This window comes from Leptonychotes weddellii, chromosome 9, assembly GCF_054177405.1.
Source record: "Leptonychotes weddellii isolate Sample4059 chromosome 9, ASM5417740v2, whole genome shotgun sequence".
Lineage (NCBI taxonomy): Eukaryota > Metazoa > Chordata > Mammalia > Carnivora > Phocidae > Leptonychotes > Leptonychotes weddellii.
In genome coordinates this window covers 118,096,807-118,120,666 of record NC_138377.1, presented here as the reverse complement: position 1 = coordinate 118,120,666, position 23,860 = coordinate 118,096,807, and the positions used below count along the sequence as shown (strand labels likewise).

General features: G+C 44.1%; 1 protein-coding gene and 1 pseudogene across 5 annotated transcripts in view; both read right to left on the bottom strand.

The window, feature by feature from the left end:
• The window catches only part of LOC102733802 (synaptic vesicle glycoprotein 2B-like), a 147,913-nt gene that overhangs the window by 34,834 nt on the left and 89,219 nt on the right, over window positions 1–23,860 (bottom strand). For all 5 annotated transcript variants that reach the window (XM_081831630.1, XM_081831631.1, XM_081831628.1 and 2 more), the window contains one exon: window positions 3,289–4,130. In XM_081831630.1, the coding sequence (XP_081687756.1) occupies window positions 3,289–3,829 (541 nt within the window). In that variant the 5' untranslated portion in view covers window positions 3,830–4,130. The remainder of the gene's footprint in view (window positions 1–3,288; window positions 4,131–23,860) is intronic.
• Window positions 11,996–12,753, bottom strand: LOC102734097 (large ribosomal subunit protein uL18 pseudogene; annotated as a pseudogene).

Genomic DNA, 23,860 nt, shown 5'->3' with positions numbered 1-23,860 from the left:
CCTGAAAAAAATGGGCAATGTCATCACCTGAGAATATCTAGCCCTGAATTTGGGTGGCTCATCATTACCAAGTCATCAGTTTAGTAACAATAACAACTATATATAATAAACAATAATAATAATAACAAAACAACTAAGATATCTTGAGCACCAATTATGTGCAAGCACTGTTTTAGGCAAGTTAAATGCATAGAACTCATTGAATCCTCACAAAACCCTATAAAGTAAATCCCATTGTCATCTCCATTTTGCAGACAAGGAAACCAAGGCACAGAGAAGCTAAGCCACTTTCCCCAAATCACCCTAAGAATTGGCAGGGCAAGGACTCAAACCCAGGCTGCCTGGCTCCAGGGTGCATGCCACCCCATTATGTCATTGCAACTATAATTTGTCCCAAATGCAGGGAAGGAGAATGTCAAGATACAAAATAGCAAGAACTAACAGTTGTTTAGTCCTTATGCAGGGTTGGTTGCTTTACCAGCTCTATCTCATTTAGTCCTCACCAAAAAAAAAAGTATTATTACCCTATTCCACATATGGGAAACAAAGAGAATTTATGACTCGCCCAAGGTAAATGGCATAGCCAGTGGCCAAACCCTAGTGGCCAGACTCTAGCACCCACAGCATCATTTCTCACACCATGCCACCTCTCTGTTGGAAGCAATCTATGTTCCTCTAAGCAATCTACGGGGTGCTTGATGACATGGAAAGAAGGCCTGCCCCATGGCACGACCTCTTTTCCAAAGACCATGTAGGAGAGAAAGGCAGAATGCTGGAACAGAATGAGAGCAGACTTTGAAATCAGACAAACCTGGGTTAAAATCTCAGCTCCAGCAATTTCTATGTAACCTAGGATATAGCTCTCCATGTTCCCTGACAGGTACAAATGGGGTGAAACTCCTCTAACCGCCATGGTGACCATGAAGGTCAGATGAAACAGCGTGTGGAAATGCTGGTCCCTGGAGACCTTCCCATCATCTACCACCCGGATCCACTTCCTTGACCACACAGGGGGGCCCATAAGTGCATAGGAAGTCCATCTCTGCTCAGGTAGTCTGCCTGCCATTCTTGGGCTGAGTCATAACGTCTTCTTGGCAAACACCAAAAGCAAAATTGCACAAATATGAGCTCTCTAGATTAGGACCACGTTCCCTTGACTCTGAACATTTGCCCTGGGAGCCATCAGGAGCTCCAACCATGCTGCAGCTCTGTTAATGAGGTTGCCAGAAACTGACGTGGTAGAGAGACCAAGAGGCGTGAAATCGTTACTGACATTGCCAATTTGGCCTAACAGGGACCCAGGGTTTCAGTTGAGAATACCACAAAGCAAATTAAGGCCTTGCAAATGTTTAAATAAATTGGGGACTGTATGGTTTTGTTTGGGACTTGGGGTTTGTTTTGTTTTTTGCCCTTACCAAAAAAAAAAAAAAAAAAAAGGATTTGAACTTAAAAGCACAAAGCAGAATTTTTTCAATAAAAATACAATTTTAAAAAGCAACTAAAATTCTAATGGTGTTTAAAAATTTTGGGTGATAGCCTTGCTCCTTAAGTCATTCCTTCTGTTTGTACATACTCAGTCTCTTTCGGTTCCCTACTGGTCATATACGACACAGTTTAATCATTTTAAATGGCCCTTTAGTTAAGCATAAATGGATTAAACAAACTTTAAAAGCTTCCAGGAACAACTCTTTATTGCAGGTGTTTATATTATATCCCAATCTTATTTAGAGGGGCTTTAAATCAGGGCTGGCAAACTACAACCCATAGGCTAGATCTGGCCCTTTGTCTTTTTTCATAAATAAAGTTTTATTGGAACACAGTTATGCCCATGTGTGTTGTCTATAGCTGCTTTTGTGCTACCGAGGCAGAGTTGAGTAGTGGTAACAGAGACTATCTGGACCTGCAAAGCCTAAAATATTTACTATCTGGGTCTTTATAGAAAATGTTTGCCAACAGTTGCTTTTTTTTTTTTTAAGATTTATTTATTTTAGTGGGAAATTTTAGCATGAGTGGGAGGGGCAAAGGGAGAGAGAGAGAATCTGAAGCAGACTCCACACTGAGCACAGAGCCTAATGAGGGGCTCAATCTCACGACCCTGAGATCAGGACCCTGAGATCAGGACCTGATCCAAAACCAAGAGTCAGATGCCTAACTGACTGCACCACCTAGGTGCCCCTGCTTTCTTTGGTGTCAATGCTTTCTTTAAAGCAAGTACTAGAGAAGAGAGTCCTACAAAGTATTTCATAGCACTTATCTCTACAGTAATTGAATAACTCTCTGTGTCTGTTAATGCCTGTTTGTCCTGCTGTGTGTGAGTCCCTTGAGAGGCAAGGACCATGTCTATCTGGTTCAATATTTTCTTCCCAAGGGCTGAGCACAGAGACTGGCACACAGTATACACATAATAAATATTTATTGGGTGAATGAATTAAGTCGTTAGACAGGTTTTGAGTTCTTGAGGGTTCTTAAGAACATGACTCATAGTAAGTTCTCAATAACTGTATGTTTGCTAAATAATCAATTGCATGGACTTTACATTTAGAGAATGGATATGTTTCCAAGACATTTAATGATCAACACAAATCCTTGTCTGTATTATGATGAATCGCTTCTACACCACACCATTGGTACCCATCCTCTCTCTAACTTCACAAAATCCTCTTTGTCTCAGGCCCTGATATCTGAGGCTTGGCTCTCACGGTACCAGTCTATTACTGATTTGCAAGGCTGGTCTTCCATCCTTTGGAATCCATCTGTGCTTCACAGTGTGATTCCCAGTGGCCTGCAGGGGATGTGGGGGTAAGCTCAGCCCAGCATGCATCCCCAAGGTACATGGGCAGTTAGCCCACTGACACTTACATACAAGAGAAACCGGGAGCAGACGCCATCAGATTCTAGAAGGACACAGAGAGGGCTGAGAGGAAGAAGCTTTCTGGCCTACCACTCACAAAATGTATTTGCCGTTTCAATATGGAAGGTGGTTTAATATGAAGATGAGAGAGCTCTGACTCTCAAAAAGGCAATAAGATTTGGAAAAAGAACGAAGAACTTGAGAGTCAGACAGACCTGAGCAGGGATCCAAGCTCTAATACTTATTAACTGGGTAAACTTGAGCCAATTAATTTTCTCTGAGATAAAAATGCCTTAAAGGTAAAATGAGAGCATTGCAAGGGCATCGTGATAGATTTAAGGTGCCCAATAGTGACAGGTACTATATAAATTTAACTGCTCTTTCCCCTTCATAATTTAATGTCACAAAGAGAAGGATCTTTGGAAATTTCTACTTACCAAGCATTCCTTTTTTGGAACTGGACAGACACATGTCCTTCTCTGCACTGGGCAGGACAAAACTCACCACGAACACCTCCACCCCATCAGCCATCAGAGCCAAACCCAAGACAAAAAAGAGGATCCATTGGAAACGCCCGTGGCCACACTCATCAATGATGGTCTCATACTGGTGGGCCAACTGCTCCTCATCTTCCATCCTCTCGGCCATCAGGTCGGCCTGGCCCCGAAGGCCATCTGCCCTGGAGGGTGCCATCTTGGCCTGCTTGGGCTTGACATCATCTGGGTGAGGGATGCCCTGGTACTCGCCCTCATAGATCTCATCCTCCTCGTCATGGCCTTCTGTAACATCGCTCTGTGCATCCTCCTCTGGGTTGGACTCATTGCCACGGTAATAGCCATCATTGGGGGCATACCCCTCATAGTTGTCCTGATACTTGTAGTCATCCATTCCTTGGTTCCGGGACTGCCAGGTCGCCTCTCGAGCTATATCTCTTGCACTGTGGTAGAGGTTTGGGCTGTTTCTATAACCATCACCCATTATATGTGCAGAGGCGTTCAAGGTAGAATCTGTTCGTGTGACTTCTTGGGTGATTCTCCCCCTTATCTCCCAAACAGAGCAGATTTATGCAAAGACAATGTAAGTATCCTTTTGCATTCAGTGTATATTGGAAGTTTTTGGAAAGTTTCAAATTCTGGTCTGGTCTCCTTCAGTGACCCAGCAGAGCTATGTGGGGAGAGGTTGATTAGAAATGGGGTCAGCTGTTTTCCTTGACAAGGAGCCCACAGGACTTGGCAGCTTGCTAGCTGGCCTGATTTGTTCTGCTACTGAAGGTTATGCCCTGGGAGTAGAGAAAAGGGAGAGAGGAGTGTTACAAAATGCAGAAATTCTTAAAATACTCTCAGAATTATACAAATATGTTTACACATGCCAGCGCTTCAGGTGCTAGGTGGAGGAAATCTTGATTAGACATTTGGATTTGTATCAAATGAATAAGGACTGAATCAGTGAGACAAAGGGGAAGGGAAGAAACAACAGTAGTCAGAGAGGTCTTTGGAGGTGCTGATTAACCTATGAAAAGGGTCAACTCTTACATGAGAAGGAAGCAGAAAGTGGGCAAGGGATTCTCAATACAAGACGATATTGTGTTATGGGATTTTGTTAGAATTTATCAAGCCTTTGGCAACAGGACAGATTTATTATAGCTCAGCTTCTGTTAGAAAAATGCCAGCTTTTCTAACTTTGTTATGACGTGGCTATACGATTTTATATCTAGAATGCTGTGGCAAACCTTCAGGACCATTTCTCCGAAGGCCTGGCTCACTTGGAGACTCGGCACTTTGATGGTTTGAGGGCTCCTCTGACCTCGTACTTGGCTTAACTAGGGAGGAAAAGCTGCTGAAGACCCAGAGCCGGAAAGCTTCATGCTGCCACATCAGGGCTGTGTGACCATGCTCATGTCTCTCTGAGGCTCTGTTTTCTCATCTGTAAAATGGGGATAATAATACTAGCTACCTCATAAGGTTGTTCATAAAATGCTTGGGACCTGCATGTGAAATATTATTTTAGCCTTGACATGATTGCCACTCTTTTTTTTCCCTAGTCCCAATTGTAGAAACCAGGACCCAGTATTGTCAGAGCCAAAGCCAATCCCCGAGGCCACCTGCTGATACTCACGCCCAGCGACTGGCACACCCTGTCCCAATCACATCCTTCGAATCTCAGTTCTCGAAAGGTTTGGAGCCACCACTTCATGAAGCCTACTGTGTGCCAGAAATTGTGCTAAATGTGTCATGTCCCTTCTCCCTAACTGTCACAACGATCAAAACAAAAAGAAGAAAGTATTTGTACTTTCATTTTACAGATAAAGAAACTGTGGCTCAGCTGGAGTTAGGTCAAGATCAAACAATGAAGACTCAATGCCAGACCCACTGATTCCCAAAGTCAGTTCTTTCCATGGTCCCTGTGCTTCCCAAACGCTATTCAGGGGGACTGTCACATAGATCACCTGGAGGGCTTTAGAATGCAGATTCCCGAGCATGCAGAGGGGCTGGTTCAAGCTCAGGGGTCTGAGTTTTCACACAGCTCCCCAGAGGGACACGGAGGCCCAGCTGCTCCCTGAGCAACCCTCAGGGGTGGAGGCAGGGCCCCTCCCACTTCAGCTCTCCCTGGCTGCTGGACCCCTTCCCTGGGGCTGCCAGAGACTCACTTCGCAGCTCAACCCACCTACTGTTGTGTGTGTGTTGTCAACCTTTACAGGCCTCCCTGTCCCATCTGAAATCCACGCTCAGCAGATGCCATCCCACAATGGACTGGACACACTCATCCCCCTGCCCCACGTCTACCTGCCTGGCTCTCTTCACCTTCAGCCCTGGACAGACTCCAGCTCTGGAACTCAGTGACTCAAAAACAAAACACAGGGAAAAAACAAAACAAAACACAGGGGCACCTGGGTGGCTCAGTTGGTTAAGCAACTGCCTTTGGCTCAGGTCATGATCCTGGAGTCCCAGAATCAAGTCCCACATCGGGCTCCCTGCTCAGCAGAGAGTCTGCTTTTCCCTCTGACCCTCCCCCCTCTCATGTGCTCTCTCTCAAATAAATAAATAAAATCTTAAAAATATATATATATTTCTTCTGGGCGATGCCGGAGACGAGTGGTTCTCAAACGAAGGGTGGGCCAGAACCACAGGGGCTTGAGGGACTTATTAGAAATGCAAATCCCAGGACCCCTCCTCCAAAGATGCAGAACTTGCAGAGTGGTAGGTGGGACCTGGAAACCTACATTTTCCACAAATATCCCAAGAACTCCAGTGGACGGCCTTCTCAGGAACAGTGTCGTAAGAGACAGCAAGAAAGATTTACTAAGGACTGATTCTCACTTTATCTTTTCAGATTTTTCATCATCCCCAGTAAATAAATTTGTATTGGACCATGCTGGCCTGAATCATGTCAGATTAATATTCTAAATCTGTTTTTATTATATCCATTTAGGAACCACAGGAGGAATATAAATCACATGTAAACAGCATGAGAGTTTTGCAGAGTGCTATAAAAAAAAAACAGAGAAAGAATGCCAACTGCCTGAGATCTGGTGTGTTATTTCCATCCTGGGGGGGCTCTGCAAAAAATGTCATGAACCAGAAATGATAGATTTGCAATTCTAAAAGTATATGTGGGAAATGTCACAAGGGGCAGAGGTCGTGGGACTCGCTTTGTGGAAAGAAGGAGATCTTTGTCAATGCCAATTCCACTCATCTGATTCCGTGAAATGAGCTTCTGCGAATGGCAAGTGCATTCGAGTAGGGAGGAGTCACTGTTGGGTGTTGTGGGGTCGTTTTCTCTTCCATTGAGAAAGGCCAAGTTATTTTTCCAGCAAAGCATTTTCCAGAGAATACAACCATTAATCACTTTCAATGTTATGGGTTGAAATGTGAATCCCCAAGAAGGTATATTGAAGTTCTAAACCCAGTACCTCAGAATGTGACCTTATTTGGAAATACGGTCTTTCTAGAAGTAATTGAGTTAAGATGATATCATTAGGGTGGACTCTAATCCAGGATGACTGGTGACCTTATAAAAAGGGGAAATTTGGACTCAGACACCGATCTGAATAGAGCGAAGATGACATGACACGGGGAGAGCGCCATCTACAAACCAAGGAATGCCTGAGGCCACCCGAAGCTAGAAGAGAAGTCTCCCTCACTGCCCTCCGAAGAAACCAACCCTGATTTCAGATTTCTAGCCTTCAGAACCATGAGACAGTAAATTTCTTCATTTAAGCCACCCACTTTGTTGTACTTGGTTAAGGCAGCCCCAGGAAATGAATTCACTCAACAACATTAACAAGCCAAGTATTTATCACCTAACGAGCAATAACAGAATAAGCACGAGAGCACCTATTAACTGAAAAGCAATAATTGTTTATCCTCACAGCCAATTGTGAAGCAAAACCATTCTCTCCATTTCATTGATGCAGAAAACTGAGGGTTAGGGAGGATTAAAAAAGGTGTCCAAGTTAACACACAGAACTGACCGTCAGGGATTGGATTTGAAGCAGGTTCACAGAGAACCTTAGGGAGTGGGTACAATGGGAAGAGACTGGACTCCAAAGAGACAAGTCAAGGTCACACGTGAGTTGTCTACACAGCCAAGAGTAGCATCAAGCCTCTGACCCCCAGGTTAGGCTTTGTGCACCCATCCTCCACAAACATCCCCCAGAATCTCTGGTGCTTCAGGCAATGTGATAGATATGACATGACCTGAGCCCCATTCTCAAGACATCCACCCCTCATGGAAGAGTCAGATGGAACAATGCAAAGCATCATGCAATAATAAAAATGACAATCTTAATTATTACTAATAATATCTTTTATAAAACTTGCCTTGTGGCTTTGTGCCAGGGACTAGACTGAGTGTATCATGCGTATCCTGGTCTTTTAACCAGGACAACAATCCTATGAGGCAAGGACTATTATTACAAACTCATTTCACAGTAAACGAGATTGATGCTGAAGACGTCACAATCGTAGGCTCTCCCAGGGGGTTCAGAAGAGGGACAGGTCGTTATGGGCTAGGATGTGCCGGAACAGCATCCTAGAGGTTGGAGACTGTCAAGGTCAGAAAAGGGCTTAGAGAAGCCAGAAGGAGAGGAGGCCACTGAACGCTGGAGACCAAGGATCAGCAAAGTCATGGAGGAGAACATGACTTAGCTTGTTTGGGCAGCGGTGAAGCACCTGCCTACGGCGGTCAATCCAAGAAGGGAGACTTAGAGTGATACAGTGGGGAAGTGAAGAGCAGTCAGTCCGAATGCCCTGCGCAGGGACTGGGAATCCTCCTTTGAGCAAAGGGAGCCATGACAGTTGTTGAAGTGAGCAGAGCAGTGTGTCACACAGAGCAGGGATCTAGAAAGATCTCCCTGGCGGGGATAGGTGACCTGGTTTTTAAGAGAAAACCTGGGAACAATGAAACTAGGTAGAAGTTTTCATGGCCGGGAGGGTAATAATCCAGAGGTGTGGTGAGGCCAGGACAAAGGTGGTGGCTGTGGGACTGGAAGAGAAGGATGGACACGAGGAGTCTCCCACAGGAGAACAGATGGTGCATTTCCTGTCAGCGGACAAGGAGAAGGTGAGGTGACCAGGAAGGTGGTGACGTTCGGGAAGCAAACTCTATACTGGAAACCTTTCCGGAATCCTCCACTTGCTGTATAATTAAAACAAACAAAAATCTTTTTCCAGACTTCTTTCAGATTGCCTTTTTAGTGGGGTGGTGGGACACAGAGCACAAACTCTGGCATCAGAGGGGGCCCAGAGGGGTCCCAGTTCAAGTCCTGACTCTGCCACGTCCTATGACCTGAGCTCAAGCTCTTCACCACTCTGGGCCTCAATTTCCTTATCTGTAAAATCGTTGTAATAAAAGCACCCATGTGAGGTAATCCGCGAAGAGCGCTTAGCATGGTGCCGGGCACAGATGTGATTGATGTAAATTTGATCTGATTATCTTTGTTGTTGCTGTCATTATGATCATTATCTGACTGAGCGTTGACAATTAAAGTGTAGCCAACATCTCAGCTTGAGCCCAGCCCAGCTCCACTGGAGATGTGGGGGTCCATCTGGGCCGTGCTGGGGAACCAAGTACAGAGAAAAACAAACTGACATTTCGTTCCTCATGAAAACCACTACCTCTCAGATGCAAGCCAGCCCTAACCTCGTCAGCCTCTTCCCTTACCTCTCAAGTTCTCTGAACCTCTGAGTCTGTGCTATTCGACTCAGCATCACTGGGTGGTAAACTCTTGTGTGTAATTAAATATCACTGAGAACAAAGCTAAAAATAATATTAGAATAGAATGATGTAATGCTTCCCAAAATGTATGCTCTAGAACATTAAGCCTTTCATAAGCTCATTTCAGGGGGGCAAAAAAGAGAGAGAGAGAGAATTCCAAGAGCTTATTTGAGTTTAGGAAACATGGCATACCCTATTCACTATTCTCTTCTGGAGATTCAAACTGCACATTGCTAGGTTCAAGTCTGTGAAAGACCTGAATAGATACTTATTTAACACCACAATGAGCTGCACCGCATACACATCCGGAACAGCTCGAATCCACAGACAGACCATAGCTAGGGTGGGCTGGAATGTGCTGAACTGGAACCCTCATCCATCGGTGCTGGGAATGAAGAATGGTTCAGCTCCTTCAGTTTCTTAAAATGTTAAGTTTTAACATTTCTTAAAATGTTAAGCATGCACTTACAAAATAAGCCAGCAATTCCATCCTAAGTATCTACCTGAGAGAAATAAAAATTAAAAAAAAAAAAAATGCCCACACAAAGACTAATACAAGAATGTTGATAACAATATAATTTATAACAGCCCCAAAATGGGAACAATACAAACGTCTATCACAAAATGGGTATATCCAGGCAATGGGATAATAATTAGCAATAAAAAGGCACAAAGTACTGATACTACAACACGGATGAACCTCAAAAACATACCAAGTCAAAGAAGCCAAATGCCAAAGGCCACATATCACATGAATTCACTTATATAAAATGTCCAGAACAGGCAATCCACAGAGACAGAAAGTAGATTAGCAGTTGCCCAGGGCCAGGAATGTTTTAAAATTGGATTATAGTGACGGTTGCACAGCTTCGTAAATTTGCTAAAAAATCATCGAGTTGTACACTCATGAGTGGATTTAACGTTACATATGTTATACCTCAAAAAAAGCTGCTGTTCTTTCCCCCACCAAAATAAATCTATTTCACTTGTTGAAATCAGTGTTTCCCATGACCACAGCCTCTTTTTCCCTGGAACCTGTGTTAACATCCATGAAATCCAGGCTTTTCCAGTTAGGTACTGATTTTATGCTTCGAGTCTAAGGTCTATTAATCCTAGGATTTTCTCATGTCTTGAGAGCCCAGTTGGTGAGCATCCCAAAGTCTATTTGCATGTGGGGCCAAGAGCTTCCTATTGTAAGAGAGAATCGGGGAGCACAGCCTGGTCACAGCCCAGTGGGTCACAACTGGAGGAAGGGATAACTCAGATTTCTCACCAGATTCGGTCAAATCTCCATGATGTATCAAGAGCCTGGAATGTAGCAACTTTAGCACGAGCAGTAACAGAAGATGGTCCCCTTAGCAAAGATACGAGTGTCCTCAGCACCCACCCCTGGAAAGCTGGGCCCACTGGTTGTCCCCCTCAGCAGCAGCTGTGTCCTCAGTTGCAATTGGCCTTGAAGGGAGATTCACCCCAGTGAATCAAGGCAGAAGAAAATGGTGGATAACCTGGACCAGAAGGACTAGTACCCCAATACATGAGCTAGACTTGGGTACCCTTGAAACTATTTGACACGAGTTTAGTGGGAACTGAGGCATATGAAGGTATAACTTGAGTAAATGTTATTTTACATGAACAAGATAGTGAATTCTATTTTACATGAACAAGAGATAGTGAAGTCAACAAACTCCAATGGGTACTAATGAGATGTCCAATGTGTCAGTTAGCTTTGCAGACATCTCTTCCTTAAGTTTTCATACGAATTGTGTAGGTCACACCAAAAATGAGTACTAAGAGAGGGCAGGGGCTCAGTATAAAATATTGTATGCTGTGGAAGAGAAAGACCACTGGACCACTGGAAAGAGGACCTGAATTATAGTCTTATCTCTACCATCAAGTTACTGGGGGATCTTGAATGAGTCACTGACTTTCTGAGGTCCCTAAAAAGAGGGGCTGTACTAGGTGACTTCTTAAAGTCCTTTCCAGTATCAGACTCAACATTTTCTTCTGTATCTGTGACAATGCTTTGAACCATCAAAGTAATATTTAAAACATAATTGTTATTAGTTTAATATCTAGGAATAGTATCTGTTTTAAATTAAGAGCAACATTTACAAACTGATAAGCCATTTTTTTGGAAATTTGATGGCTCTTTATTCTTAAATATTTAGAATTACTCCATGAGGTCCCATGATATCTCTATTATCGTATTTTATTGTAACTGTTTATGTGTCTCTCTGCCAAGAGATTGTAAGCAATTCTAGGATAGATAATGCACTGGGTTTTTACTTATTTTTGCATCTCCAACAACAAACACAGAGCCTTTAACCATAGAAGTCTTTGAAAATGTTTGCTCGTTAAAGGTTAATAGTTATTCAGTGTCAGGCTGAAAGCAAGTCTAAAACGGCCCATGGGCCAGAGTGCCCTTGCATTTGTTGTGAATAGACCAATTGGTTTACCTATGTTTAAAAAAAAAAAAAAAAAGTCGGGTAGCTGACATCCTGAAGATGCCACCTTTCACAAGGACCCGTTCACTCCTTTGCTTCCCTAACTGGCCTTCTACTACCACCAAGTTCCCCGCTGAGATAACTGTGGTGCAGGGGTTCTCAGGAAGGCTTGAGTTATTTGTTAACAACTTCCTGACCGTAACATTTTAGCCACTTACAGTGCTACTTGAAACACACTGCTTGATGATTCTGGGGTAGGTTACATCAATCCATGGGCTGAAAATACCAAGACTTCTCTGGCTGGTATTGGGAGACAGCGTTCTCTGAGTCTCCCCACAATCACTGCCCCTGTCCTACTTACAACAGCATCTGCTCATTAGTATGACATGGAAAGTACACTTCTCTCCCTTCTTAGCTGAATCACCCAGCTATTTCCATTGTGTTAAAACAGAAAGCTAGTTTCCAAGGTGTGAGAAACAATTGATTTTTTTTTTTGCTTGATGAATAAGTTTATTATTGTCTTTATCTGAAAAATCTTCATAGATAATTGTGGTTTGGTTTATTAGCTCTCAGCAGCCTGCTCCTGAGCTCTAAGGAAGCTTGCCTTCTTCTGAGCTACCCGATCTTTCTTTTGGGCAAGAGACATTTTGGGACGGTTCCACCTCTTCTTTTTAACTTCTTTCTTAGGCTTCTTCTCATACACTGGATTCTCTCGTATAGCAGCATGAGCTTTCTTATACATCTCCTCCATCATGTCTGGAGTTACGTTGTTCTTTATGTATTGAGAGAATTGTTTCTTGTAAGCATCTTCGTCTTCTTCCGTTAGGTAACGCATATAATCTGCAACATTCTGACCCATGATGTGCTTTCGATGTACTTCTGCATTGAATTCCTTGTTTTCTGAATCATAACCAGGGAATCGTTTGGTACTGTGAGGGATAGACAAGCCTCCATCCACTGCTCCCTTGAGGGCCCCAAAAACTTTATTTCCAGTAGTAGTTCTGGCCAGCCCTGCATCCAAATAGCAGGTGAAGGCACCAGGTTGACCATCAATGCTTTCCACATTGTATTCATCTCCAGTCACTTCCACTTGGCCTTCATAGATCTTGTCCATGCCAAACCTATTGAGGAGCCTGCAGGCCAGCAGCAGGCCAGTACAATACGCTACAGCATAATTTGTTGGGCCAACCTTCACACCATACTTTGGGAGTTCATGAGCATAAGCCGCACAAACTATCATATCTCCGTTGATTATTAAACACAAACCAAACCACCTAATCTTTCAGTGGGAAGAAAAAAACAAGTATTTCAAAGCAATACTAAATCCTTGAAAGTACTAGGGATGTTCAGAACAGTTCTTCATTTTAAAACATAAAGGCAAGAGAATAATGTATGGAGATATATGTTGATCAAAACGTTACTTAGAACATCAAACCTGGAAAACAAGCATGTATTAAAAATGGTAAATAAATGTTAGCATACTTATACAGTTAAATATTATGGCATTATAAAAATTGTGTTTTTGAAGGACTTATTAGGAAAGAGAAGAAAATGATCACACTATAATAGTAGTTGGAAATGCTAAGCAGATCATATATTCGTATCATTATACCAATAATTTCCATAATATTACATATTGCAAATATGTATTTATATTATGCAGGTTGATTTGTTAAGATGTTAATGTTTGCCTAGTACTCCCTGAAATGTTAATTTTCTCCCTCTTGGTTCTTCTGTGTCCTAAAGGCAAGCCAGTGTTTTCCACGGTGTGGTCCTCAAATCACCTGCAGCAGAACCATTTCCTGCCAGTTAAATACAGATTCCTGGGCCCCATTCCAAATCTTTTGAAACAAAAAGGGGACAGAAACCTGTTTTATTAGCAAGTTCTCCAGGTAATTTTGTGCTAACTCAAGGTCAAGAACCTCTGCCCTATGTTCTTCTTTCCATAGGAAACAGGTAACATTTGTGTGTGTGTGTGTGTGTGTGTTGATTCAAGGGCAAGGCCAAAGAAGCCTTTAACCAACCCTCCAGACAATTAGACTCTCCCAGGAGCTAAGCTAGAAGGGAAGAGGAAGAGGGGCTGGTGTTTTGACTTATAGATGAGGTGCCCAAGCTCTGGGAGAGGGGGAACACTGAGAAGTAGGAAGTGAGTTCCCTGAGAGGAGATGGACCCCAGTCCCTCTTACAGGCAGCACTCTGGATGGAGGAGAGCTGGGAGGCAGCTATGGAGACTATTAATCCTGCAGCCCTGGGATCAGCAATGGGGTCCCACCCAGCCGTACAGTCTGTAAACAGATTGTTGAGTGGTGTCACTGTATTTATCCAGACCGGAATTGCCTAGCAGAGGGTGCAAAGCTAGCTCTTGCAGGCAGCCCTGAGTAGCAGGAAGAACAAGGAAAACCATGGTGGCCACAGCCATGGGCTAAGAGCCAGGCACCCCCACTGTTTGGGGGACCACTTAAGTGGTGCACCCACGGGAGTGGGGAAGGGAAACCTAACAAAGACTGATAATGGCCATCTACCAACACTACTGCGATTTGATTAAGAAAAACACTTTGAATGCACTTTCTTGCCTTGGGTGGTGTTGTAAAGCAAATTCTCGCCCACCGCATACATTTACAGATACCAGCTCTGCCGCTTACAGGCTCAGAAAATCAGAGCAAGTTATTTAACCTTTAGGCTGCAGTTTCTTCATGTGTGAAATGAAGAGAATACAGATTTTTATTCACTGGGTTGTTATGAGAATTAAATGAGTTAATATGTTCAGAAACCTTGGGAAGAGCTCCATAAAAATAGCTATAATTATATAAATGCCCAGCACCCAGATCTGCATTTCTCCATATTCCCTCACCTCTGCAGCAATGTATAACACAGCCAAAAGCACAATAAGAGCCTTACCCTCACCCCACTTGAGCAGCAAATCTGCAGCCTTTGAGGTGAGACCCTCTGGATTTTTAGCACTCCACTCTGCTGCAGCCTGCCCTGAATCTCCACCCCCACCCCTCACCCCCAGGCCAGGTTCTTGACCACCTCTCCCCACCACTCAGTGCCAGCTCCCTTCTCTAGAGATCCTGACCATGACCCATATCCCTGCAGTCATGGGCTAATATTGTGCTCTCAAATGACTGATGATCAAGGCCAGCGTTTCCCAAAGTGGAAGATGCTATCTTTTGTGGGAACTGACATGATTTCAAAAAGTGTTCAAGCATAGCATTAAATAACACTGAATCACATAGAGAAAGTGTGATTGTATTTTTTCAGTTCTTTCAATCCCTTTTGATGGTCAAGGACATCAAAATCTTCTTTGGGGGACCAGCACAGCTCTACCACCTACCTGCTAACTCATGAATTGCCCTTTTGCAACAAAGTGAAAACAAGCCTTAGATTCACAGCCTTTAGCAGAGAACAGTATCTGGCTGAACAGCAGTAACATAACACTGTGTTGTTTTCATTGTGTTTGTTTTTATAGTTATCCTATGGTTATAGGATTGATATAGTCTCCTTCCTAAATAAATGTATTCTGTTAGTAAGAATGAGGTTTTTTTTTTAATTAAACGGGAGTACAGGTGATGTTTGATCTTTGCCAGTGATATGGTAAAAGTCTCGAGAATCGTGCATGATTGTTGGAAAACTGGCAAATACCACCCAGACAGAAAACGCTGCCTTCCAAGTAGAAAAAAAGCAACACTTTCTCACTTGAGTACAAAAAATGTATCATCTCACTGAACTTCACAACAGTGCAAGATAGATATCCTTATTTCTCTATTCCATAGAAGAGAATACTGAGGCTCAGAGAGGTCAAGGCACTTGCCAAGGTCACACAGCCAGTAAGTTTGAGAGTCCAGATTCAAACTCTCCACCTATACAAAGCTTCCTCCCCCATACACTTATCTCCTCTCCTGGAAACCCGTGCTAGCTCAAAGAAACCTTAAATGCGCACAGGAATCTATTGGCTACAACTAGAAGGGCCTGCCTGCCAGACAACTCAGAGTCCCCAACCCAGGTCCTTGGGATCTGGCCTCCTCTATTCTATACCAGAACATTCCTCTACAATTCCACTTTACCTTACAATCAAGTGCATTCAACAGAGAGTATACACTGTACACCAACAACTGAGCACATCCCTGTGTGTTCACTTAGGAATATATGTGCCCAAGTAAATGCTCAGACTGACAAAATTATACAGTGAATCTTGCAAATTTGGGTAATGCAGGGGTGGGAAATTTTTCCATTCTTGCCTTCTAGGTTCTTTGGCTGGCCTAATAATCGACATAAGACAGATTAACAGGGGAAAAAATTTAATTTTGTATGTACAGGAGTACCAAAAAAAAAAGAGAATAGGATACTCAAGTGACCAAAGCAGGCAGCTTATATACCTTTTAGACAAAGAAACAATAAATTTGTAAAGAATTGACCAGATGAAGGGGTTTGGGCTTGGGGTAGTAAATTAGTTTAGAAGTGACAAGTGTTCTTTATACAGCCCTCTTAGCCCTAAATTCCCTATGTCTGGTGATGAGGATGCCTCCTACCCTGCTGGTACAAGGAACATACCTTTCACAAGGGGGATTTATTTCCAAAGGAACAAAGGAGGCTCCATGGATCCTTCTTGCACCAACTATTTCTTAAGTAAGCTCAATTCAAAATAATCAATTGGCCAAGGTGACATCTTTTGGGGTGGCATATTCTGCTCTCCTTCGGTGATGCCAAATTACCTAATGATGTGACTCCAGGGAAGCTGATGAGTCAAGAGGGAGCTTAGGGGGACCCTGGGAGGATGGCTGGAGATCAATGTGGAAAAGAAGTTAGTGCCAGATTAGGAAGGCCTTTGAGTGACAACAGAGGGTGTTCAACTAATTGATGCCTCGAAGCTTGAAGAACAAAACTGGCACAGACAAATTTTAGGTTAGGCTAGAAAAAGGGAAAGGAATGGAGGCAAGTTTTTGGGTTTTTGTTCGTTTTGTTGTGTGGGCTTACCCTGAGTCCCCACCCCCACCCCTCACCCCCAGGCCAGGGTCTTGACCACCTCTCCCCACCACCCCGTGCCAGCTCCCTTCTCTAGAGATCCTGAAGAAATACTTCCTTTGGGAAGAAAAGAGCCATTAAATGGAACCCCTGTGCTACGCAGATCCACCGGGGGGCTCAGAGAACACAACACGGGATTATCTAAGGGAGCATTTCTAAGTAGGTCACGTTGCTGGTGGACTTCAATCTCCCAGAGCAAGAAGAGCTATTAGAACCTGCTGGGCCTTTCAGACACATTTTTGTCCTTCCCCAAATAGATGTGACTCAAAAACAATTCTCCTGGTTGAAAGACTGGCTTGAAGAGAAGGAACAAATAGTTTAGACAACTACTCCAATAAAAGAACTGAATGTGTCTTTGAAGACTACCATGCCATATCAAAGAAAGCCAGAGATCCCCGTCTTGTGTGGCCTGCAGATTTTGCCAGCTGACCCTATTCGCTTTTAACTTTTGACACTATGCTGAACAAACAAGGTCTGGAGACATGCCCTGCACTCCGTCCCATTGGCACTGCCTTAGCTCATCGCTTAACTGGATTCCCTCAATGCGGTCAGCCCACCTCCATGCAGCCTGACTATCATCTCCTAAGTGGCTTCTCGAGACCTTCAAAACACTGTCCTTAATTTGGCCTTGAAAGACCTTCATGAAACACCTACTCCACCTCCCCAACTTCATTTCCTCTCTTTCTGCATCCTCGAGCCTTCCTAAATTGTCATCATGACAGTTGTTCACTATTTCATGAATACTTTGGGGGGCTCCTAGTACATGGGAGGCGCCCTGAACCCCAAGGAGAATATTAACAAGATCATATCCTAGTTGATAGACATGTTTACTAAATCTACAAACAACAGGCTTGCTGTTTGTTAGATCCTTTGGAAGTATACCCCCAAAAGTAAAAATACAGAACTGGCGTGAGACAAATGTGTTGGTCCAGGAGGGGACACTGGTTGAAAGTCTGGATCTTTAAAAACTTTGTAGATTTAGATCTGGGAGGAATATAAAGACTGGCAGATGGACAAACTGATGTAGGTGATATCGAGGAGGATCCAAGACCTTCCCAACTTGCCCCAAAGGCAAGTCAGAGAGCCATGGCAGGCTGGGGGAGCGCTTCCTGGTGTCCTGGCGTCCTGATTCACCTGTACTCTCCTCTTAGCGCTCCTGCATGTTTTTTTTTTTTTTTTTCTTGAAACTAACCAGCTTTTTGCTACATTCTAGCCTTGCAATTACCCAGCTCTGGAAATGCTCCCTCCTCTAGGACTACCTGCAGTTCCCACCTTCTGTGGCTGGGGCCCCTGGACTTAACCCACACTGCTTGGCTAGGGTCACCTGCTCTCTGTTGCCCAGCTATGGCTCCACCCTGGTCCCCATCAACCTGCAGCTCTCTCAGCCCCAGAAACCTCCCCACACTTCTCTCTTTGGGGAAACCTAAGTAGAGGCTCATAGCTAGCTCATCTTGTGCTTATCAGTCTCATGTATTTCCCTGAAATAATTTTTTTTTTAATTATTCTGGGCATGTCTGAATTCCTGTCTGCATCTTCTTATTATCCTGGAATTACTCAGCCTCTGGGTGTGATTGGCCCTGTGGTTCTCCTCCACTACCCTCCCCCCACTCCAGTGTATTTAGTCTCTATAATTAGCCCCCCCAACTTCTCTCTGTCCTCACCCCTAATTCAGCTTTGGCAAAGTATAAACTTTGTAATTAGAAAGGGCTAAAATGTTGCCAGGATTGCAAACATATTTAGTGCTGGAGCCTAGCATTTTGTACAGTTCTGGGCTCTGCTCCAAATCCTAGAGTAACAGGGAAAGGACAGGGGAGAGGAAGAAACCCTTTAATGAGCTTATAGTATATGTCGGGAGTTTTCTCACTCAATCTCATATAATCCTCACAAAGACCTAGGAGGTGGGTTTGGGAAACAGGAGCTCAGAGAGGCCAAGAGCATTGTCCAAGGTCACAAACCTGGAGAGAGGCAGCGCTATATCTCATGGCCTCTGCAGAGGTTTGCAGGTTTCCCCACATTATCACAGAATATCACATATTTATCTCTCTGGCATCTCTGGCTAATCGGGGGATGCAATTCTTCAATACACCCTTTTCCACTGTTTGGCTTTACTGTTGAAATTCCTCCTACAAATTTGGCAAGGGCAATTTTCAAATGATGTCAACATTTTAAAGAACTCTGCTTACGCCACCAAAAGTAGTATTGCTCCCATCACGTACTCTTGCAGCTGACCGCCTAGATTGTAAGCACCTTGAGGGCAGGGTCCATCTCGTATTCATCTTTGTCTCCTAGGTAGTATGTGGCAGGACTTTGCATTGATAGGCCCTCAATAAATACAATATTACAAAAGAAAAATAGGGCGCCTGGGTGGCTCAGTTGGTTAAGCGACTGCCTTCGGCTCAGGTCATGATCCTGGAGTCCCTGGATCGAGTCCCGCATCGGGCTCCGTGCTCGGCAGGGAGTCTGCTTCTCCCTCTCCCACTCCCCCTGCTTGTGTTCCCTCTCTCGCTGTGTCTTTCTCTGTCAAATAAATAAATAAAATCTTAAAAAAAAAAAAAAAGAAAAAGAAAGAGGAGATTGGACGCCTTCCCAAATGAAGCCCAGGGCCATGGAGACCCAAGGAACCCATCCTTTAAACTGCCCTTGAGATGAAAATGAACTCTGAGAGAGCGATGTCCTGGCATCCTGAGCGAGAATCAAAGGGAGGGGCAGGTAGGAAAGAATCTGGGTGACAGGACCATCATTTTTTTTAAAAGACGGGTCTTTACTGTCCTCCTATTCCTAAATTGCCTTATTATATAGAGGACTGTCATAGACAAGGAGGGAAAAAGATGAATTTCGAGAAGACCTGGCAGGGATATTTTCATGGGCTCCTCCACAGCTACTAGAATCATCCTAGAGACAGATGGCATATCACCACAATATATCACATGAAGGACAGCTCCTCCTCGGGCCTCATCCCGGGTCCACCTCCAGAGCAGCCTGCTGTTGTCATCAGGAGCCTTGAAACCAAATATACGATGTCGTTCTATGTTCCGTGAATATGAGAGTATCATTAGCAAAAATGATCTTTGGGAACTTTCGCCCCTGAAACCAGCTCACCCAGTGCTGTTTTCCTTTCAAAGGGGAAAATAACACTTTCTTCTTCATCATAAACCACACAGGAATGATTCCCCCTAGAGATCTAAGGAAAGAGAGGTAATTTGCAAGCTGTTGTGCATATAAATAGAAGGACAGGCACACAACTTTTTGCAAAATGGGAGTGGTCTCTGCTAGGAGAATTGGAAACCAGCAGCTGGTCAGTTTCTACCAAATCAGAAAAGGGACGGTTGTTTCCTCTGGGCTCAGAGACCCCAGCTCAGCTGTCAATCTCAAGCTGACCACACACACTTGAGAGACGTGCTCCTAAAAAATTGGCCCTTTGTTTGCATGAACTGAACAAATCACTTCCCTGGTGGGCATCACACAGGCCACTTTCAGATACAGAGATTAGAAAGATGCCCCATTGGGGCAACTACTGGCTCTCGACACAGGATGCTTTCCACAAAGGTATTCTTCAGCCCCACCTTTTAAAATTTGCAGCAGATGAATGCGTTCAAGAGAACTGTTCAACCAAAGTGCCCCCTTCTCGCTCTCCCAGGCCTCTCTGGAAGACACACATCCCCAGACCTGGGTCACAATCTTCTTTCCTACTTGGGGTGATGCAGCAAAATAAGCGATCCTAACATCAGAGCATCAGCCTTTCAAACTTCTCGATTGATCTGAGGACCCATTTTCCCTCCTCTGGACACCCCTGACTTTAAACTTGCTCTCTTTCAAGTACAATCAAGTGCAGAGGAAAGATAACAGGTACTAAGCAGGTCTAACATTTACAGCTTCATGAACACATCAGTTGACAAACCAGAAGACAACCCCATTATCCTCCTACGAAGTCGTGGATCCTCTCCCCCCCACTCCCATTCACTCAAAGCAATTGTGCGACTATTAGCTTCCCAGTGGGAGTTGTACAGTATGTCCCTTTCTGAAGTCCCTGGCAAACTGAAAGTTTTCAATCTGAATAAAATCCAGAGAAATTCCTGAAGGGGTTTCTGACTTTTCTGAACTAAAATTCAAAACAGTAGCCATAACCAGGCCTCTGAAGAGCAGCCCCCTATGGATCAGTGAATCATCCATATGTAGAAATAACATACATATGTCTATATGCCCGGAGAACCTGCTGGAAGGCTGAATTTTTGGAACAACATATTAGCAGTAGTTACCTCTGAGAAAGGAGACTCGTGTGCATTGTACCAAGACAATAAAGCCTTCTAGAAGAGGTAGAAGAGGATACAAAAGAGGGAGAAGAGAAAATGCAACAATAAAGAATCCTTGAACTTCTTTCTAAAGCACTTTGAGTTGGGGAGCTTTTAGCAAATACTTATTCACAAACAAAAACTGGGGCCCCTATTTCAGCATTACATTAACATGGGTTGGAATCCAAGTTCAGATCTGCAAGTTACTTGACCCCCTCAATGTCGGTTTGCCCCTCTGTTAAAAACAGGTTTGGGGCACCTGGGTGGTTCAGTCGGCTGAGTGTCTGACTCTTGATTTCGGCTCAGGTCATGATCTCAGGGTCATGGGATAGAGCCCTGCATCAGGCTCAGCAGGGAGTCTGCTTGAGAGCTCAGGTCCCTCAATGTGGACACTTGACTAAGGGCAAAAGGCAATCTTAGCTTAACACTATCTGCCCCCCATCTCCACCAGGATCCTGTAAGCCTACTTTAATATATAAAAATTCCTTTGGAAACTCCCTTGGTTCCTCCCCAAGATATATGTTAGCAATCATCTTCCAAGCATATGGCCCACTGATATACATCTAAAGGGTCTCATGACTGAGTTTTTACGGAACAGTAATAAAGGACCTTTTCCTAACAATAGCTAGCCCCCTCAGGATCTTGGAAACCTTCTTTCCAAATTCCTTGGAGGCTTGTGCTATCCCTAAACCCCTCCCAACTTGAAAGTATATAATCAGTCACCTGTCACAACCCCAATGCAGTTCTTTCTGCCCATGGGTCCTGTCACTGTGCTTCAATAAAACCACCTTTTTGCACTGAAGATATCTCAAGAATTCTTCCTTGGCTGTTGGCTCTGAACCCCAACATTTCTGCATCACCCCTTATAGCAGCCACTAGCCATGACTGGCCATTGAGAACTTGAAATGTGGTTAGTGGGATTGAGGCATTGAATTAAATTTAAATTTAAATTCAAACAGCCACACAGGGCTAGTGTTGGACAATGCAGATCTAGATAGAACCCATTCCACCAAGGGGGCAATGAGCTTCAGAGACAGTAAGGAACTTGGCAGAAGTTCATCACCTTCCAGAACACATCTCACACTAGACTCCACTTCTCTAGCCTCAAGGCCTGGTTCTACTGGACCCCAACTCCCCTCAAAGAAAATGTCCAAATGAAGAAATCCAGACTCTTTTCACTAAAAGCATAATCTTGTTCTGGTTCAAGTTGAACCAGAACAAGATTACTGCATTTGGAATAATTTAAAATGGAATACTTAACAGTGTTTTTGAATAAAGATAAAAAGGTATTTCATCATGAAGGTTCAAGTCTTTAACTTTCACAGAGTTATTTGCATTTCAACAGGACACTCTTGATGCTTTTTTAAATGCTTCAGTACATCATGGAATTCTAATGGTAGAACTGCAGGTGGCAAGGGGATTTCCTTTAAATGGTACCACACACAAGCCTGCTGACCCTAGACCACTCAAAGGGCTCATTCTGTTTTGTTCTAAGTCACTTGAGCACAGGGGATGAGAAAGAACCTGCTGACATCTCAGCCCTGTCCTAAGTCATGGGGCATCTGGGCACGGCCCCCACTTGAGGAAGTCTACAGGGAGAAAGGCTTGTAAATCAAATCCAACCCTAAATCTTTGCAGGCAAGCCGAGACTCTCAAAGGGTAGCATTTGCCCTGTGCTTGATGGGCCCTAGAATAACTGGAGGTTCTTAGCAGGCAAGTGATTGCTAGGCTAAGGCAATGCAGTAAGAAGGTGTGATCTCGAGCATTTCCTCAAGTTTACTGAACGGTGTACTGGCATGCTGCACCCAGATCTTCACACACATCTAAGACTGCAGCCCTCCTTCCCCAGCTGCTGGGAGTATGGGTGGCTGTCAGCCTACCCTAGAGAATGGCCTTGCCCAAGGCCGTGCCCCCTTCCAGAGAAACCTGAAGCCAATGACTTAGTAATGGGAGAGACAAAGGCCAGGCACAGTTGCCCCAGTGCAAGCTGATTCTACTGGGTCCTTCCGGCTCCTGCACTCCCAGGAGTAATGAGACTGCGGCGACCTCCTCCCTCTGGCTACTCCTGCGTTTTTCTCTACTCCTTCCCGTGATGCTCCCAAAAGCACGAATCCTGCATGCTAACCCCCACCTCCTCTGTTTCTCAGGGAACCAACCTGGGACAGGAACTGTGCGCCAAGCACTGTTCTCAGGATTTATATGTGCTTGAACTCTTAGAAGCAAGTAATACTATTATGCTCATTTCAGAGACAAAGAAACTGAGCTAAATGGGGGTAAATAATTTTTCCAGAGTCACCTAGGGGGCCTCAGAGGGCTTGTGAAAGAGTGAAAGAGATGATGTCTATAAACATGCTTTTGATAGTGACTAGCACACAGTAAGTAGTCACCTCATCTATTAATGTTCTTTGATCTCCCTGTAAATATTTACTGAGCATCTTCTATATGCTAAGTGCTATTCTCAGCACTGCAGACACAGCATGGAGCACAAGAGTCAGTCTCTGCCCTCATAGAGCTGACATTCTAGCCAGAGCAGCAAGAAGTATACAAATAGGGTGCCTGGGTGGCTCAGTTGGTTAAGCGACTGCCTTCGGCTCAGGTCATGATCCCAGGGTCCTGGGATCAAGTCCCACATCGGGCTCCCGGCTCGGCGGGGAGCCTGCTTCTCCCTCTGACCCTCTCCTCTCTCGTGCTGTTTCTCTCTCGCTCACTCTCTAATAAATAAATAAATAAAATCTTTTAAAAAAAAGAAGTATACAAATAAACAAGTAAATGTAAAATAGGTGATGTGCATAAAAAGAAATCAGGTTAAGGGGGATGGAACCTACAGCAGTAACAATGGGGTTGTTTTATGTAGGAAGGTGAGGGAAGACTTCTCTGGTGAGTTGATATTTGAGTAGACTTGGGAAGTAAGGAATGGAGTGAGCCATGTAGATATTTAAAGATTATTTCAGGGGCGCCTGGGTGGCTCAGTCGTTAAGCGTCTGCCTTCGGCTCAGGTCATGATCCCAGGGTCCTGGGATCGAGCCCCGCATCGGGCT